This window comes from Poeciliopsis prolifica, unplaced genomic scaffold (genome assembly GCF_027474105.1).
Source record: "Poeciliopsis prolifica strain line A6 unplaced genomic scaffold, Auburn_PproV2 SCAFFOLD028, whole genome shotgun sequence".
In the NCBI taxonomy this organism is placed as follows: domain Eukaryota; kingdom Metazoa; phylum Chordata; class Actinopteri; order Cyprinodontiformes; family Poeciliidae; genus Poeciliopsis; species Poeciliopsis prolifica.
Genome location: NW_026562403.1, coordinates 6225197 through 6242927, shown reverse-complemented (window position 1 = coordinate 6242927; position 17731 = coordinate 6225197). Strand labels below are relative to the sequence as shown.

Sequence of the window (17731 nt, the reverse complement as noted above, 5' to 3'; positions counted from 1 at the left end):
TGATTGCATCTGTGGTCTGGATCATACTGCGGTATTTTTGCCCCCCTCTGTACCAGAGGAGTGAAGGCACAGCTGTTGGCCGTGAAAGAGTGTCACGCGTGATGCTGGAAAGCAACAATTTCTCATGCACCACTTGAATTAATGAGGTTAGTGGCCGAAGTTGAGGCGGCCAGCCAGCGGGGCAGAGTGGCTCTGAATGGGTCTCTGTGTCTTTGAGACGGGGTGGGTGGAGGGGTGGGTTGTGGTGTGTGTGTGAGCTCTTCGTACCGCAGGGAGCGCGGCTGAATCGCTTCAATCAGGGAGCGCGCCTCCGTCGGATCTCCTCTTCCTGCCGTCACACCCACCCGCGCTCGCTCGGTGTAGTGGGTTGACTCCGTGGGAGGACCGACAGCTCAGCGCGGCGACGAGTGCTGCAGTAGGAGCGCAGCGGGGGACTCGGAAACGGAGAAAATATACACACACACACTCACACACACACTCACACACACACTCACACACACACTCACGCGCGCGCGCGCACACACACACGTACACATAGCAGGTTTATTCCCCCAAAACCTGGTCTATGGAGAGATCTGCTGCAGCGCCATAGCGACGCAGGCCGACATGGAGGAGTATTTGCGGAGGGTCCAGAGCAGGCTCGGGGTGAGTTGAGAGCCCTCAGCGGCGTTGATGACACCACCTTGTGGGGATAATAAATGAGATCGTGACGGGGAAGGGGCTTCTGCTGCGCTACGAGCTGCGCTCCTGTTGCACAGACAGCGAACAGCTAAAGAAAGCTTTGGTCCCCCCTCCTCCACTCCCACAAATAAGCACCTGTAGATCGCCAGTATTTGAGACGTGTTCGGTCCAAACAAAACGATACATAAATAGCATGCTGTGTTTACAGGACCACAATGGTGTGTGCATTTGAACGAGAAGCTGGTCAGTGGGAAAGACATGACATCAACAAGTTTGTGACTCCATGTCTTTCCTGGTATCTGGCTTCTCTGCAGACAGACTCAGAATTTGCATTTGATGTTGGGCTCAGTATGTTCAAAGAGCCTATTTAAAAAAAAGCCTCATGCAAATACAGAGGAGACTGACCGACTTCATGACAGAGCCAATGTGAACCAGTTTTGTTTTTAACCAGGCTTCATGTTTAGGGACATTTCTGCAAACATTCAGTGGACCTGCTCTGGCCTTAAGGTTACAAGGTCATTAAACCTTGTCTGTCTATTTATTTTTATTATATTTTGACCATATCACCATGTAGTGTTACTCACGCACTCTGCTCTCTAAGCGACACAAAGAAGGTGATTGTGAGAGTGCTTCCTCTAGTTTGTAAACCTGCACAGGTATGTGTCGTTCAGAAGCAGTTGAAAGCATGTAATGCTTTTGCTGTTTTGGTTCTTTCCTGCGCCTGTAGTTATGTGAACATAAATCCTTTCAGGAATCAGAAAGGTTTATTATGAATATATACATTTTTGTATATAACTTTGAAAAGACCAATCTGTTCATTTTGCTGGCTGGAGTTGGTTGATGAACGTTTGACATGAAAATAAAGAGGTTAAATAAGTTAAGTTGCCTTGTTTTATGGTCAGTATGTTATTGTCAGCCAAACCTTTTCTTATGTTTATAGTTCTTATACCTCCTAAAGGTTTTTTTTTGTTGTTCAACAACTACTCCATAATGGAGAGTGTTTGGATCTCTGTAGCTCCTTCAACGTGACCATTGGCCTCTTGGCTGCATCTCTGGTTCCTGGTAGTTTTCCAGTTGTGCCAAATTCTCTCCAATGTAAAATAAGGAATTTAACAGTGAGATATCCACAGATATCAACTCTATTTCCTTAAACATAGTCTGCTCTGAACTTCTGCCTGACCTGCTTGCTGTGTTCCTTTAAGGCTTTCACAGAACAGCTTGATTTATACTGTGAATAAATTCCACACATCTGGTTCTGTTGTCAAATTCAGTGACTTTTGAATACAATCAATTGCACTGGAATTTGTTCAGGACTATTGGAGTAAAGAGGGATAAATACATTTTAATTGTAGAAAAAAATATAAAGCCACAGATCTTTCAACCCCACTTCACAATTCTCCGTTACTCTGCGTAGTTTTTTGTGTGTTTTTTTACATAAAATATTAATAAAAATCACTGATGTTTGCGGCTTTAACAATTCCTAAAAATGAGTGTTTTTAGGAATACACTGCATGATGCATGTTTGTACCATTCAAACATGCATCCTGTTTGAATGGTCCATGTTTGAAGCCAGAAATGTTCAGAAGCCATCATCCATTCATGTAAACTGGAGTGTGAGTGTGACTGTGTCCCTATGAAAAAGCTGCCAGGAAGGGAATTTTAAAGCGAAATCAGGAGCCTTTGTCCTCAAAGTGCTTCACATGAATACGGTGAAAGCTGTCGAAGAAGAAAAGATCAAAGATGTACATTTGCAAATCAGAGAATCGTGAGGTTATCTGGTGTTAGGGAGGGAAAGTGTTGAGTCTTGGGGGTTGCAGATAAGATGTAACATGTCCATTTTGTTTCTTGTACACAAAGACACCCATCCATGGATTCTTTATCAATCTCTTATGTCTAAAGTTTGACGATTCAGCCTTTTGCAGACCACTCATTATCTCTGTCATTCTCTGAGAGTTTCTTCACTCACTTTAAAGATGGCTGTGATCCAGAACAGCCATACCTCTAATTGGCTTGGCTCTGCACGTACTTACTGAATCCATCTCCTCTTCTGCTCAGTTCTTTGCTCTGTGTTGCTCATCTTCATTTAGCAAAGAGCTCAAACTGTGAGCAGAGGTTACTTACAACATCTGCATAGACTGCACACTTAAAGACCCTTTGTACCGTTTATTCTTCCAGCTGTTATTTATTGACCACTTGTGTGTCTGGGGTGCTGGAAGATTATTTCTTGTTGAAGTTTTACAACATCATGTTATTGCTTAGACATTAAAGTAACTGCTGGATCACAAAAGGCTCCACTTTTTCAAGGTTTCCCATGTGAAAAGGATGTGTAAAACTATTCCAAAGCCAGTCACATCCGTGGTAGCAGAAAGGTTTAGTGTTATAGTGGAAAACGTGTATCTATGGACGGAGCTACATGGCTCTCAGCCCAGGGTGGCAGAGTCCATGGAGGTGGCATGAAGGAAAAGGTTAGGGTGAAATTATCCATCTGGTATTTTCCACATGGGTTTTCCACTGTTTGTTTGTGAACTCAATAGTAAATGCTGAGTTTATCTATTTTTGTTGGTTCTGTGAGCCCTGGATAAATGCTGCTTCACACTACATGTGACTGATGATGCTGATGTTGACACTGAATCAAAGCTTATGATTCACAGCCAAATTAAAATGGGGTTTTTTGGAGATTCTAAGCTGCATTTTAAAATATAGTTCAAAATCCTAAATTTTCAGGTGCTCAGCTGCATAAGGTAAGGTTCATGAAGCAGTCCTATTTGTGGAACCACACAAAGTTGTAATTTTTTTTTTTTTTGCTGGGTGTTACGACCAACTTGGGTTGAGATTTTGGTGCACTAGCTTGCAGCAGAAGATTGCTTGGAGAAGTAGAAATGTACTTCGTAGTGTACATAGTGATGTACTTAGAAATATCAATTTCACTTTACTGTAGTTTTGGTTAAATTGCCTATCTTTCTCATGATGTAATTAGGTAAAATTAATAATAAAAGTTTTGTTTTTAAATGGTGACAATTACATAACATATTGTGAAGCAGGAGTAACAGTCTAGTAAGTTTCCCAGTACTACTTGACAGAAGAATGATCATGTTGACCACCACTGAAAAGGGAGATGTTGAATGTTGTGAAGGAGGGAGAGCACTCCGACTGAAAGATATCAGATGACTAATAGATGCTCCTGCGGACACGCATACTCACACCAGTATTTTCCCGATGAGGTGGAACGGACACTGGCCTTTCTCCTGCTAATGCATCACTTCCTCTCCGCTGCCTATTTAGTATTGATTTATCTTCTCTCTCTCCGTCTTATGAAGGAGCTGCATCATATCTTTCTTTCACACACTTTCTCTCTACGTTCCTTTCCTAATTCTATCTTCACCTCTCCTTTAATTTGTAAATCTTTCCCAGCTGTCTTCCGGTTATCACTAATCTGCATATTTTCACTTGTTCCCTATATATCCACTTTCCTTTTAGATGCTTCTTTTGCATATTGGATCTGTTTGGTTCATTTTCACCCCACCTCTTTGTTAATAAGCCTATATTAAATCCTCTCTCCTCAAATCTCACCTTCAAATGTCACTCTCGGGTTGTAATTGACAGCCTCGAATCTTTTCTCTGCAAACTGAACTTGCACTTGTTCCCTCTTTACCACTTGGGCTTCAACTAGGCATCAACTAATGATCAAGTGTCACATTTTCAGAGTGATGTCCAAGAAACATGATTGACTTTACCATTCTCCTTCAATCACATGCAAAAGGTGTGCTTAGAGGGCTTTATGGAGTACATCATACATTGGCTGTTAATTCTTTTCTGAAGTGAAAAAGCAAAAGTTTTTATATCCTTCAACTTAAGTCTGAGTCCCTCCTTGATGACGGAGCTTCTCACCTACATCTCCAGTCACCCTGAAAAGGAAACTCATTTTGACGGCTTGTGTCTGTGATCTCGTTCTTTTGGTCAATACCCAGAGCTCCAGATGATTATTGAAGTTGGTGACGTAGATCAACTGGTACATTGGAAGCTGATTGATCAATCAGCTATCGATGTCCTGCTCCGTTTTTGTGTCATTCATGAACAGTGACATCGTCATCCTTCTTGAGCTTTTCTACGTTTTTGTCACCTTTCACCCCAAACTTCAAGGTGTTTACATGGAAGACCATATAATTGCGAGGTCAAAAAATTATACAAGTTTTTCCTGTTTTATTACAAGTTCCGAAAAGTGTTGCATGTTTTTGTTGTTGACTCCTTTTGTTCTTATGCCCCTAAATAAAGAAATTGCAAACAAAATGCCTTTAAAAGTTATAATTAATGAGTAGAATGTAGTTGTTTAATCCCAGTGTAAACACAAAAGTTCAATATGAGGTTTGTTGGAGAACATCAAAGAACCCACCTCATCTTGGAGACTGAGAAATTAAAATCCACTTATTTATAAGTGACAGTTTTTTTAAGTGCCATACAGTACTAAACCAGATCAGACCAAAACCCAAATTACAATCACATAAGGCTGAAGCAAGGAAAAGTCCAGTCAAAGTCCAAACACGCTCCCTCTAATCTGACTGGGCTTGAGAGACAGACACCTCAAAGGAGTTGCAGCAGAATATTGTTCTTCAAAGTATATTCTTAGAGTGCCTGAATTGGATTGGAATTGCATGCCACACTTCTCAGATTTTTTATTTGCCAAAACAAAAATCTGAGTTAAATACTTTCAAGTTTGTGGTTGTAACGTATGAAAATATGGAGAAGTTGTGAGATTACTTCTGTACTACAGTGTACTGCAGACATACTCTTCTACTTGTCTGTTACTCATGTTCACTGACTGACAGGAATAAAATCAGTCTTTTGCTGTATTTCTTTTCACATTTTGACATCTTACAAAGCAATTAAGATTTTCTTCAGATAACCGGTGAATTCATTGTTTCCACATTTTGCATCGTAATTAACGGCAAAACCTACAGGCAGGGTTTGTGCTGGCGTTGATTCAGCTTATCTGCTTGAGAGATGAAGCCGTATAGCTGGAAACAGAACGAGACATGCTTCGGGTTTTGTCCATACTTACATACTTAAAATCTGTGGAATGTTTTTTAATTATTCAAATTGCTGACAAATGTGCTCGTTTGGAACTTTTAGAAACTAATTTTAAATTTAGAATTTCATAAAGACTCTTTTACATTGCAACATTGTGTACAAACCTATCTGGATTATGCTGGAGGATCATTAATTATCTGCCGTTTTCAGAGATAACGCCAAGAATCCCAGTCAACAAATGAGGGAAGGGACTTAATTTTCTGCCTTTCTTGCACAGAGATGAATGCCTAATCTTTGCAATGCAGCTCTCGTTAATGTCTGTTTACTCGAAATGGGGAAATTTTGTCCTCATCGTTAAGCGTAGTCAGTGGAACTAATAGCTGCTCTGACAAGCCATGAAACTGAGAGGTGAAATAAGCTCCTGTTGCTTTGCTGTTCTAAGTGATTTTGAAACCATCACTAGCACCCTTCAAAAGCGTTCTCTTGTCTAACCTGAACTGAATCGTGCAGTGCCATGGTTTCATTATTAATTCATATAGAGGGTTTCATGATGCTACTGTCATCCAGATGAGATGTGCTGGCTCAGTGAGTTTCCACTGATGCACTGTTGTGTGTGTGTGTGAGAGAGAGGACGAGCATTTAGATCATGCAATAATGTGCAATCACACACAAACAGTTACTTCCTGTATTTGATTATTGAAAGCAAATATTCCGTTCTGCAGACTGATTTATCACTATTTCTGATTAATTTAAATAAAATTCACAGAACGAGTAACCAAGATTCTTTGTGTGTGTTTTCAGGCAGGTCTGCCTGAGGGTCCCATCCATGCTGTCTTAGGTGGACCAGAGCCGGATGTTGACACTGTGGCTGCAACTCTGTGCTTAGCACTGCACCTCAGCCAGGTAATAGCAGCAACAGTTAATGTGCATCTAACTTGGAAGAGTTAACAGTGATGTTTGCTTCATTCCACTTTGAGAAATGTTAAGGGAAAAGTAGGAACAAATGTATGTGGTAAAAAAAAAATCAAAGTTAACAAGTTAAATTTTAAACTTCCACTTAATAAAAGACAGAAAAAGTACAAATACAAAAATAAGGAGGCAAGAAGAATGACGACATTAGCCAAGTTGTACAAGAGGATAAAACTTGTCCCCAAACAGAATCTTCTGGGACGTACGATGGTGGAAAAGTGAGGAGGCAGGTTTGTTTTGTTTGTTCAACTTGTACACCGTGCAGACCATGACCCTTATAAAACTTCTGATGCATGTCTTTGACAATAAGCTAATTTCAGAGAACCTTTATATAAAAAATAAATCCCAGTTCTTCTGTTTATTGCTGGTTGAGAGATGGCTTAGTAGCAGATGTCCTTTTGCCTCTCTTGTAAACTCTCACACATGACACACATAAAACCAGAAGCAACGGAAAAGTGCTATGTGGACACTTTCTAGTTGCACATTAACTCATTCAGGTTTTCTGAACTGAAATGTGAAGTCATCTGTTTGACTTCTAAAGTTTGGCTAAAACTGCTTTCTGCTACATGTCAATGACCAGAAACAGTAAATTGACAACGGCGCCACTGAAGACAAAAAACAAACAAACAAAAAAAAAAAACTAGTGTTTTTAACAAACTAGCTAAAAATAACATTTTAACAAATTAGAATTTTTCCTTGGCATTGAATTTATATTGAGAAAATGTGAACACTATATTAACAGTTTGTTTCAATCAATTACAATGAGATTTATATTTTTTTGTTATTTATGTTTTTAATAGGTGACGTAGTAAAAAGTTGTTTGGGCTTTTTTTTTTTTAGGAAAGTGGGTCAGAGTGCATTGTGTGTGAGAAGCGAGAACAGGGTTCCATTTAGACAAGAACCACCATTGTCTCTCCAACTCTGCTTTATTTGTTTCTCTCTGTGTGCTTCTGTGTGATCTAGAAGCAACCCTCAGGTGGAGTGTGTGTACCCTTGCTGTGCAGGAAGCAGTGCAGCACAGAGTTGCCAGAAGAGACCGTCAGGTATTTGCGCAGGGTGAAAATTAGTGAAAGCGTGTTGTTATGGAGGGAAGAAATAGACCTAGTGAATCTTCACCAGACTGGAAATCTTTTGCTAACTCTGCTGAGAGATGGCCTGCTGGAGAGGTGAGTAAATGCAAATCACATTCACACTCCTGAACTCAGTTGAATTTAATTTAAATTAATTTTAGTAATTCACCTAAAAGTTTAATTTTGCATTCTTTCTTTTTTTTGCAAAAGAGTTTGCAGTAGTCCCTTGGCGTACAAATGTCTGTCTTAAAAGGCTTGCTTGTCTTTTAGAAACTTGTTTGTGTCCTCTGGGGCTTGTAAAAATATGATTTAGATGTGTATTTCAGGCCTCTGTGTGTTCATCTTATGACCCGAAGGAAAACTGCATTTGCACAAATGCCTCACAATTATGGCTTCTTCCCCTGCAGCCATCCACACCCATATCACCCCTATTTTATCTCTCTCCTAGCTCTGAGTACCACGCTGTGGAGTCCAGTGTCCTGCGAGTGGTACATCAGGACGGGCAGCGGGACGCAGCGGATGATGGGGGAATGTCCGCCCTGACAACAGTCGCCAGAGAGATTCTTCAAGACGCAGCGGAGCAGAGCAGAGCAGCACTGGGGGGGCTTCTCGGAGGTGAGGGAGGAAAAGGCACCCCCTGGGGGGAGTAATGGGGCGATGAAGGAGGACACACACAAATCCCCTGACATGACTCGCTTAACACTCACCAGGAGAGATGGAGGGAAAAGTGAGAGGGGTTGGTTAGTATGGGTAAGAAAAAGCTTAGAAAGGTGCACAGAGACCCATAATGTAACTTTTCAAAACAGTTTAAAAAATGCTCTCTTTTAAAGTAGTTTTTTCCCAAAAGAACAACAAAGTGTCTACAAAAAAAAAAATTAGATATACTCAGGTCACCACGCCGAATCAAGGAAGTCTGGCAATTTTTGGACTTTAGTAGTCCCAATTTAGGGATAGTTTCTTCAACCCTAACTCAAAAGTAACTTACATTTAAGTAATTGGTGCAGTTACTTAAATGTAACTGCAGCCATATACAAAGCACGGTCCATAAGCAGGTGGATGAGTGGGTTTGGTTTGGAAGAACTTGATGGGCCTGTCGTGTTGAGTCTTGGCCTCAACATAACAGATGATGTTTTGGATGAATTAGAGCGGAGACTGTGAGCCAAGCCTGCTCATCCAACAATTCAGACAGACTCCTAAACTATGTATACCAATGCATGTTCAAGGTATTGAAATAGCTAAAACACATCAGATTGTACTTAGGTTACTGTCTTCTCAAACACATTTAAAGCAGTGGTTCTAAAGTCTGAACTTCATTCTGTATCTCTGCTGGTTTCTACTCAGTCAGTCACGGAAGGTATATGGAGAGAAAGCTCACAGTAAATCGAGTAAAGCACAGCGTCTAAGACAGGAAAGACTGATGAACAGAGCAGGAGAATAAAGCACTCTAAGTGGTCCGTGTCCCATATGTCTTTGTGACAGATCTTTGTACTAATTCATTGATTGTGAAATTACTCAACTCTATTCCTGAACAACAAACTCCAACAAAGATGATAAGTGTTACGAAGTTAGAGGGTGTAAACTATACATGGCTACTTTTTAATCACGGACATACTTCCATAATCATTCCTACAGCACCCTGATAAGCTCAACATTGATTTACAAAGACCCCACTGTGTATACAAGTGAGAGTACAGGCTTCTTATTGGGTGAAAGCCAACCTAGATTTTACAGAAGCTCGTTCTACAAAAGAATGTCAGATTTTCAATATGATGGACTCATTTTTTGAACTTCTTTTGAAAACAAGAACCTCTGCTCTATTTATTGACTGAAGTCTTTTTTCCATGTTTGTTTGGTTTGTCTCCAGATGCCCTGGAGCTCCTCAGAGAAGCTTTGTGGATCAAACAGGACTCTGGCCCAGAAGAACTGGAGGACCTACTGAGATCTTTGGAGGAGTGGGGTGATATCACTGTTGAACAGCCCGATGAAGTGAAGCAACAAGGTGCAATTTTTAATATGTTGGATTTTATCTGAAAAAAATAATAACGAAAAAAAAATTGTATGGAAATTTGGGATAGTTTGGATTTGGCTCGCATGTTTTAATGCAGTTTAAGTTCTTTACGCTCTTTAAGGCAAACAACAAATACAAAATTATTCCTCATTCTGAATTTGTTGCCAGGAGTTAGCTTCAATGTGACTGGACAAATTCACTCTAATTTATGAAAGCTATTTTTGAACATTTTATAACATGTATGTTATCTGTTATAAAAAAATTAAGTTTCTACTTTCATGATTAGAAAACAAAACCATGTTCTGCTGTGTAGTGAAAAACTACCCTGCAGCATAAAACTACCACATTTAAAATCTCAAAAATTTGTTTTAAATGAACTAAATGTGAAGAGACACTGAACTTTGGTGCACCAAACAAGAGTGTCCAGATGCTTTGTTTTGACTGGGATTCTTAGCGCTGCAGCACTCGCAGTGTTGTTTAAGGGATGCGATCTGATGGTCCACATTTGATTGGCCATGTTTGTGGCATTAGATCCTTCCTAATTGAATTTTAAAGTTTTATCCGTTCTTATGTGTTTTTTCAGAACCTTGTGACATATCCAGTGCAAAATAGGAACATTTTTGATTTCTATATAGGTAAACTTTCCTTTGGGATCAGTAAAATATTTTGAATTTGAATTCACAAATTACAATAAAAGTGGCTTAGTGTGGAAGGGGTCAGTGCAGCATGGTGGTCTCTAAGTGTTTAGTTTTGAGGTTTTGATCTAGTATTGCATCATGTGTCCGGTTAACTTCCGGTTCTGGTGAGGATATTTATTCTCGTGTTTTTCTGTTTCTGTTGTGAAACTGTTTTGTATCATTTTGTGTGCGTTTTCATATAACTGTTAGTCTGTTTGTGTGTGCTGACCGGATGTAGAGCTAACGCAGCTGCTGATGATGGAGCTGAAGGAGTTCACAGATGGAGAGATGACCCTCGCGCTCGTGTCCCTGAACACAGACCAGGAGGTTCGTTCCTCATTGTTGGTACAAACTATGGGTTTAAGAATATGAAGTTTAATTAAACTGCATTAAAATCAATCTAAGAAATGTTTCTGTTCTTAGCATTTAAGGATCTTTATTATGAATACAAGAAGCAAACAATTTTAAGTAGCCTTTTGTGTTGGATAATCAACACAAAAATGCACATAAGTTAGTTTACAGAACCTGATTAATTGGTTTATTCGAGATTATTAGCCAAGTCAATATCTACCTACTAATGATTTGATTAAGCTCAAGAACCACACAAACATAACTTAATAGTAATATCTAATGTGTGCTGCAAACTATTATTAAAAGAAGGTGGTTTTTCTGACTGACAGAAGGTGTTAGAAATTATTTAGAAGGTTCCTGTGCTGCCTTGAAAAGTCTGGGTAAGCATGCAGTTTTATTTCATCCTTCGCCAAGCTTAGTTCAGTGGAGAAAACCCAAAACGGATATTATGGAGTTGCAGAATTTATCTTTCTCTGTCTGCCAGAGATCCCTTTGAAACAGGCCAGCACTACCGGTTGTCTTGGCACAAAGATTTTAAATATGTGGCTGTCGCTTCCTCTGGATCATTTATAGAACCGGGGATGAAATCCACTTAAAGAAAGAGCAAATATTGAGGAAAACCAAACGTACAATTTTGAAGAAACTTCACACAAAATCAGATGAATGTAGCAAAAAAAAAAAAAAAAAACCTAAAAAACAATTAATACAACTAAATCGGACATGACCATCAGTTCTGGGTCCTCTGGGATAAGTCTTTGGCACAAGATAAATTAACAGGTTAGTTAGTCTTGATGGAAAGAGACTAAATGTCAATAATTAATTCAAGGACATTTTGAACCAAAAACCAGATCCAGTGACCTGCAGTGACCTGGAGGAAGCAGTTCTTGTGAGTGAAAGGTCAAATCTGACTCGTTCTTCGACACAACACATGGTCATTTTTTTGTCAGTATTTTAATTTGCTTATTATTCTCTGAGATATGGATTTTTAAAACCCAAGAATTTACAATTTGCATTGGAATTTGAGTTATTACTAGAGTTATTAACTTTAATAGCTGCAGTCAAATTATTTTAATACACCATGCTCATCAAACTGCGTTTTAACACCATCTACTTTTTCCTAGAAGCGTTTAATGATTTTCTGTCTTTTAAATGATAGATGAATGCCCAAAAAGCATGCAGATAACAGACGATCATTTACTTTTCATTCATTTATCACTAAAGTTACTTTTGGTGATTTTATTGTTTTGGTTGCATTACACCTGCTCTGCGTCACTTTTTTGAGGTGTTTTTTAATGCTGAGGAGCCCCTCTGAAGTTTCATTCTTCTGCATGTTGATGAGATGTAGATGGAGGCCTGAAAGCCTCACACACAGTGATGTATCACCATCCTCCCTGCTGATATTCAAAAATCCAACAAGCACACCGAAACGGGCTATCTTTGCCACACACATTTGTGTAACGTTAGTGTTGACTTCTTTTCGCTGTTGCTGGCTCGCCTTGCTTCACACACACACACAAAACAAAGCAGGGTTTAAGCTTTTAAGTCTACCCCGTGCTTCTCTCCCTGCTACAACCTCTAATGTGTTCACTCTCCCCACCACTAAGCAAAAAAGAAAAAAAAAAAGAATCATTCATTATTTCTTTTATATTTTCCTTCTCAAAGCCCATTTTTCTCAGCGACTGCCTAGCGTGCGGTATTAGGCTATGTGTAAAATAAATGATGTCTGTAGCCGTAGGGGTATGGCTCTTCCTCCCCCAGAAAACTACCTAACGTCCAAGGAACATTAAACACCCAGATCCTCGTTTAGCGAATAAATAACCATTCATTTGAATGGCTTTGCTCATGTGTGCGCACCGGACTTTCTGTGCATATTTTACCAGCGCTGTGCCTACACGCTGTGTGTCAGGAGCGAGAGATAGAGATGGAGAACAACTAAAAGAGGGGGGAAGAGAGAGAGAGAAAGGAGACCCATTAAAGACTTAATATAGAATAAATGGCCAGGGGCCTGCGTGTCGCCAGCGGACCCCAACTCCACAGCGTCATGGTGGGTTACTAATGACCTGAGATCGGGCTCCAAAATGAACTCCTCATATGCATGTCATTTGCAATGTGTATATATTTATATATTATTTTTTAATTGTGTTTGAAAAGAGAGTAAAACGGTATGAGAGTCATTTATTGAGAGGGCTTAGGGAAGTTCTGCCTTAAATGATTCTTTCCAGAAAACTAAATAAATTAGATTCAATTAGTCTTTAATGGTTTATGTGCTGTGTGTTTGTCAGAGAGGCTTCTGTGTATGTGTGTGAGAGAGAGACGCCACTTACAGAGGACTGAGTTAGAGGTTTTGATGGCAGTGATTGCCTAGTTAGCAAAGGGAAAGCTTGTGGTGTGGGATAACGATATGGACACATCATATACACTGACTAATGTATTTTTGTTTACTGTACAAACATACATTAGTCAGCCTGGCTGCTGCTCTGTAATGGAAGTGCAACTGAAGAGAGCTCCAGAACCACTGCAGGAAGTAATATGTGTGAGTTGTTGTGCTGTCACAGTGACTAATACCTGGGTTTGGCTGTAGGTGCGATCAAGTTCTGGTTATCCCAAAGCAAGGAGCTGCATCTGACCTGCTACACAACACTTTGCACAGACCTTTGTCGAAATACTTTGACCCGAGCCTTGTGCGAGTTTGGCAGATAGATGACGCAATTTTCACAGTGTCTTTATGTCAATGAGAGCCGATTTCAGCGTTTCGCATGAAATATATTTAGAGGATGCCATGGTTCTCTGCTGGACAGTGATGTACTGTATTGGTGGTAACACATTCTTTACCTCAAGTGGAGATTGTCAAGTGTCTGAGGTCTTGTTCTTGAATGATGAGCAAGTAAATTGGGGGCCCATCTGCATTCAATCAAAGAACTGAGCTAAAACACAGTTTATATTGAACTACCTGTCTACATTTTGAAAAAAAAACATAGTCAGAAAAAGAGGAGTAATTTAAAGTAGGCTGGCATTTGATCATAATTTGTCCCTAGAGGCTTATAACCCTTGGTTTTCACCCGTTTCGCTTTACACAGTAACGTCTGGATTTCCTAATCTGGAATAAGCAGAAGACATCTGACTGATGGAAAAACTGTTACCTGGAAGCCTGTAAGGATATACAGCATTAGAGGTATCAGGAGGAGCTATGCATTCTCAGAAGGCTTTAAATCATCTGTATTTCTTGTACAGATTTAGATTTAATGTGACTGGATGCTTTTGTGGCGTCACTTCAACAACTTTTATGCTTCTTTTCTAAATGCAGATGAAATTTGGACGTGGTTTTTGCAGCCTTAGCTTGGTGCTGGCATCAGCTCCACACTGGTTCTACGCATGTCACTTGTTAGAGTGACTAAATGTCATAGCCCTTAAACATTTATATAAGTGTGTCATTAGACAAAATACAATTTTGTTTTAGTTTATTGCTGTCAAATTTGCCATGGGAAATGGTAATACTTTAGGTAACACCTTCTAGTTCATAAATTTATGGTTAGCAAAAGCTGCATCTTTAAAAATGGCTATTTTTTTCTTTTTTAGAAGATAAATGGGTGCTTTTTCCATCTTCAAGATTATAAGTGACAATAGTGCTTACTCAGATTCGGATTGTTGTGGATTAAACTTCAGGGTATTTTTTCTTTTTTTTTGAAGAGATCTCTATGAAAACAGTTCAGGAACAGCTTCAACTTTAGTTTTTATTTGTTTGTGTGCTTTTTCTAATGTTTTGGGCCAGTTTTAAGGGGTTATATTTGACCAAATTTAGCTCTTATACTTGTGGTGGCAGCGATGCATCTGTTTTCTTTTAAAAAATATATATTTACATGAGACAATCAGTTGAAAGTGTAAAAGAAATGAAAGTTAGAAGCACAAGTTAAGTTGCTGCAAACCTCGCTTGATATGTTTTCTTGATGGTGTAAAAGGTTTTTGTTTTTTTTATGCTCAAATAGGCAGAGTTTGAATTAATGAATGCAGATTGCAACAAAAACACAATCTTCCCACAGTCGTGTCAGAGGGTGTGTGTCGGAGCTTTTCACAGCCCAAAAATTAGCGCTGGCAGATGAGGCTGCAGTTGGATGAAGAGTCGTCATGCTGTGGGGTTGATGAACTGTGGGAAGGACAGGAGCCCTCAGACACACACAGATTCCCGCACATGAGAATAATGTGTTTTTGCTTACATTAACATGGACATCCAAGAACTGCAATATGTTCCGACAATTCTTTGTTTTCTGTTTTTAAAGGCATTTCAGCACTGCTCTTTCGGTACTTTAGAAAACTCCTTGTACTTTTGTTCCCTACTTAGTGTCCATACAATTTCTGTTTCTGCAAGATACCGTAATGGTTGTAATGTTGTTTGTTTTTACTGTGTGGTAAACAGAATCAATCATTTGTGGTTCTGTGAGTCTGACCACCATGTGTGTATTTGTTTACCTCTCAGTATCCCAATCCGTCCATTTTCTGCCAGCTATTTAAAGAGACCAGGGTTCAGCTTTTCAAGCATATTCAGTGACTTTCAAAGATATTCTGAATATTCATCCTAAAGAGTATCAGAAAAAAAAGAAGTTTTTTAGTTGTAAAACATTTTAAAATCCTGCCTCATTTTCCTTCCTCTACACGGTTACTCTCTGCTTTGAGTTGGTCTGATGGATCGCAGTAAAAGTGTTGATGAAGTTGATTATTTCAACCTCACAAGACGTGAGAAAGTTCAGTGAGTTTGAACATTTTTCTTCAGATTTCAAATCTTAATTTAGCTACATATTTCTGAAGGTTAGGGATATTTCATTCATTTATTTCTGAGGTCTGCCTCCAAAAGTGCCCTCTCTTTTACCTGGTTCACCCAAACATCTAAAGAAGAAAACATTTATTGCGATTTTTTAAAAATCTTCTTATTGTTTTATTAACTTCAACAACAGAAACAGAAAAAATTAGAGGATTAAATGATCCTATGGAGACCATTTCATAGAGTGGGAAAATCTTCTCAACTTAATGAAACATTTATTTTTCTTCATTTTATCTATGAAAAAGTAATTTATTTTATGGACCTTCAGTCTAACAGAAATATTCACTGCTGCTTTCCGTCATTCCCAAAACTTACCAGTAGATCCCAGTAAAGTGCTCTAAGTGGTAAAGTACAACTTTCTGCAGCTGCAAGCAGCCTGAAGAGGTGGATTATCTGGTTATAAGGATGGACTTTGACAAGCATAGAAATAACAAAATGCTGAATTGTGAAATCTGTGACTAATGTAATTTTTTTTTAATCCAGGTACTGATTATAATCTGTGTATAATCACTTTTAACTAAATTTCAGGTGTAATACTTTTCTGTTCTTCTGTCTGAAAGGAAAGTCATTTTTTGTCAGAGCATTGAAAAGAAGTTCATCATCCTGACTGCTTCGTATCTCCCTTCTCAACTCCTTTCTATTTCCTAAAGATAAAAGAATCATATAATTTGAAGAGCGATCACTCTCATCTGGAATTCATTCCTTGTAGTTTGTCCCCAAACAACATTTTTTTCACTAATTAAACAAATAAATTTTATTTTTGTACGGGTTAGGTATGTGTCCTTCCCTCTATCAGCTTAGTTTTGGGTTTTATTTGTCGACGTTGAATGTCTCTAATGTGTTGTTTGTTGATAGTCCTCCGGCCTTTCTGTTTGTTTATGCAGGGCCAGTTTTGCCCTACACCACTTGCACAAATAATTATGCTTGCTAATGAAGGGGCCCGCAGCCACGGCACTCGGTAAATGCCTTTCTGATGAGAAGCACTGGGAGACAGCAGGTGCAGGGTGGGCCTCCTAGGGACTAAGATTGAAGACCAGGATTCCAGGGTACCCCGCCTGCCTTTCCTTTTCTCTAGATTTCCACTAGATAATATTTTCATTTCTTATTATTTCTGTGCAGCAGGGATATAACTTAGTAGAGACTATGAGATAGGCATTACTTATAGGCTTTGTAAATTGGATAATGATTTAATAATTCTAATTTGGAATAAATATTTTCATATCTTTAACTTGTTTCTTCCACTTTTCTACTTACTCCAATTGTTTCTATTATAATAAGTCCATTGAGAACATTATTCCACTCCTATATTGAAGTTTATTGGATTCAATAAGACATTGCACAAAAACATATTTATTTAAACAAGTTTGGAGAACTGCTGCACACCAGTCATTTCTCTGCATCCTCCATATGCAGAGAGGATGCACTGATGTTTTGTCCTCATCATCTCATCTAAAGGAAGAAAACAAGATCTTTTGACTCCTTCTTTTCTCCCATCTTCATTCTCCCCCTGTGGCTTCCATGGGTTTTGAGGGCAAACAAATAACAAAGCAAAACATTTATAGAGTCAGTGCTTAGATCTTGGCCCCCAGATCTCTACACTTAAAGCTGAGTGAATGAAGCATGTGGAGAGGGCCCATATGAAATCGACGGAGAGACATTTGGGTTTCCGCCTGCAAACTTAAATGCCACCCTCCCCTCTTCTGTCTTCCTCTCCAAAAACTTCATAAGCAGTAATATTCTTGTGTGAGCTTGAGTGTGAACAGGAGGTGATGACTGTTAGTATGGGAGTGTGTGTGCATGTGTGTGTGTTGCAAATGGTATATAGCGCACATGTGTGTGCACATTTGCATGTGTGCATGTGTTTGAGCAGGGTGGTGTCAGCTCGCTCCTTGCCACCCCATTTACTGTAGCTGTACCGCTGTGATCACAGACAGATGTATAAATCAAACCTCGCTTGATGGATTCATCAGGGTGGCGAAACGATCGCCTGAGAAGAACTCGCAACTCTCTTAGCATTCCGTGTTCTGACGGAAAGGGTATGCAAAGAGCCTAAATGGATGAACGCTTGATTAATTCTTTGCCAGAGATGTTGGCGACAGCAGGAAATGTATTTTTGCTTTGACTGTGTTTGCACGGG

General features: G+C 39.3%; 1 protein-coding gene across 2 annotated transcripts in view; it reads left to right on the top strand.

The window, feature by feature from the left end:
• The first annotated feature begins 301 nt into the window (after positions 1–301).
• Positions 302–17731, top strand: part of LOC129372072 (uncharacterized) — a 36258-nt gene continuing 18828 nt past the window's right edge. Inside the window, exons 1-6 of one of the 2 annotated variants that reach the window (XM_055049075.1) lie at positions 302–645; positions 6508–6609; positions 7639–7841; positions 8194–8360; positions 9610–9744; positions 10669–10757. In XM_055049075.1, the coding sequence (XP_054905050.1) occupies positions 607–645; positions 6508–6609; positions 7639–7841; positions 8194–8360; positions 9610–9744; positions 10669–10757 (735 nt within the window). In that variant the 5' untranslated portion in view covers positions 302–606. Of the gene's footprint in view, positions 646–6507; positions 6610–7638; positions 7842–8193; positions 8361–9609; positions 9745–10640; positions 10758–17731 lie in introns of those variants that run through there. The other variant, XM_055049076.1, reaches the window with a different exon arrangement.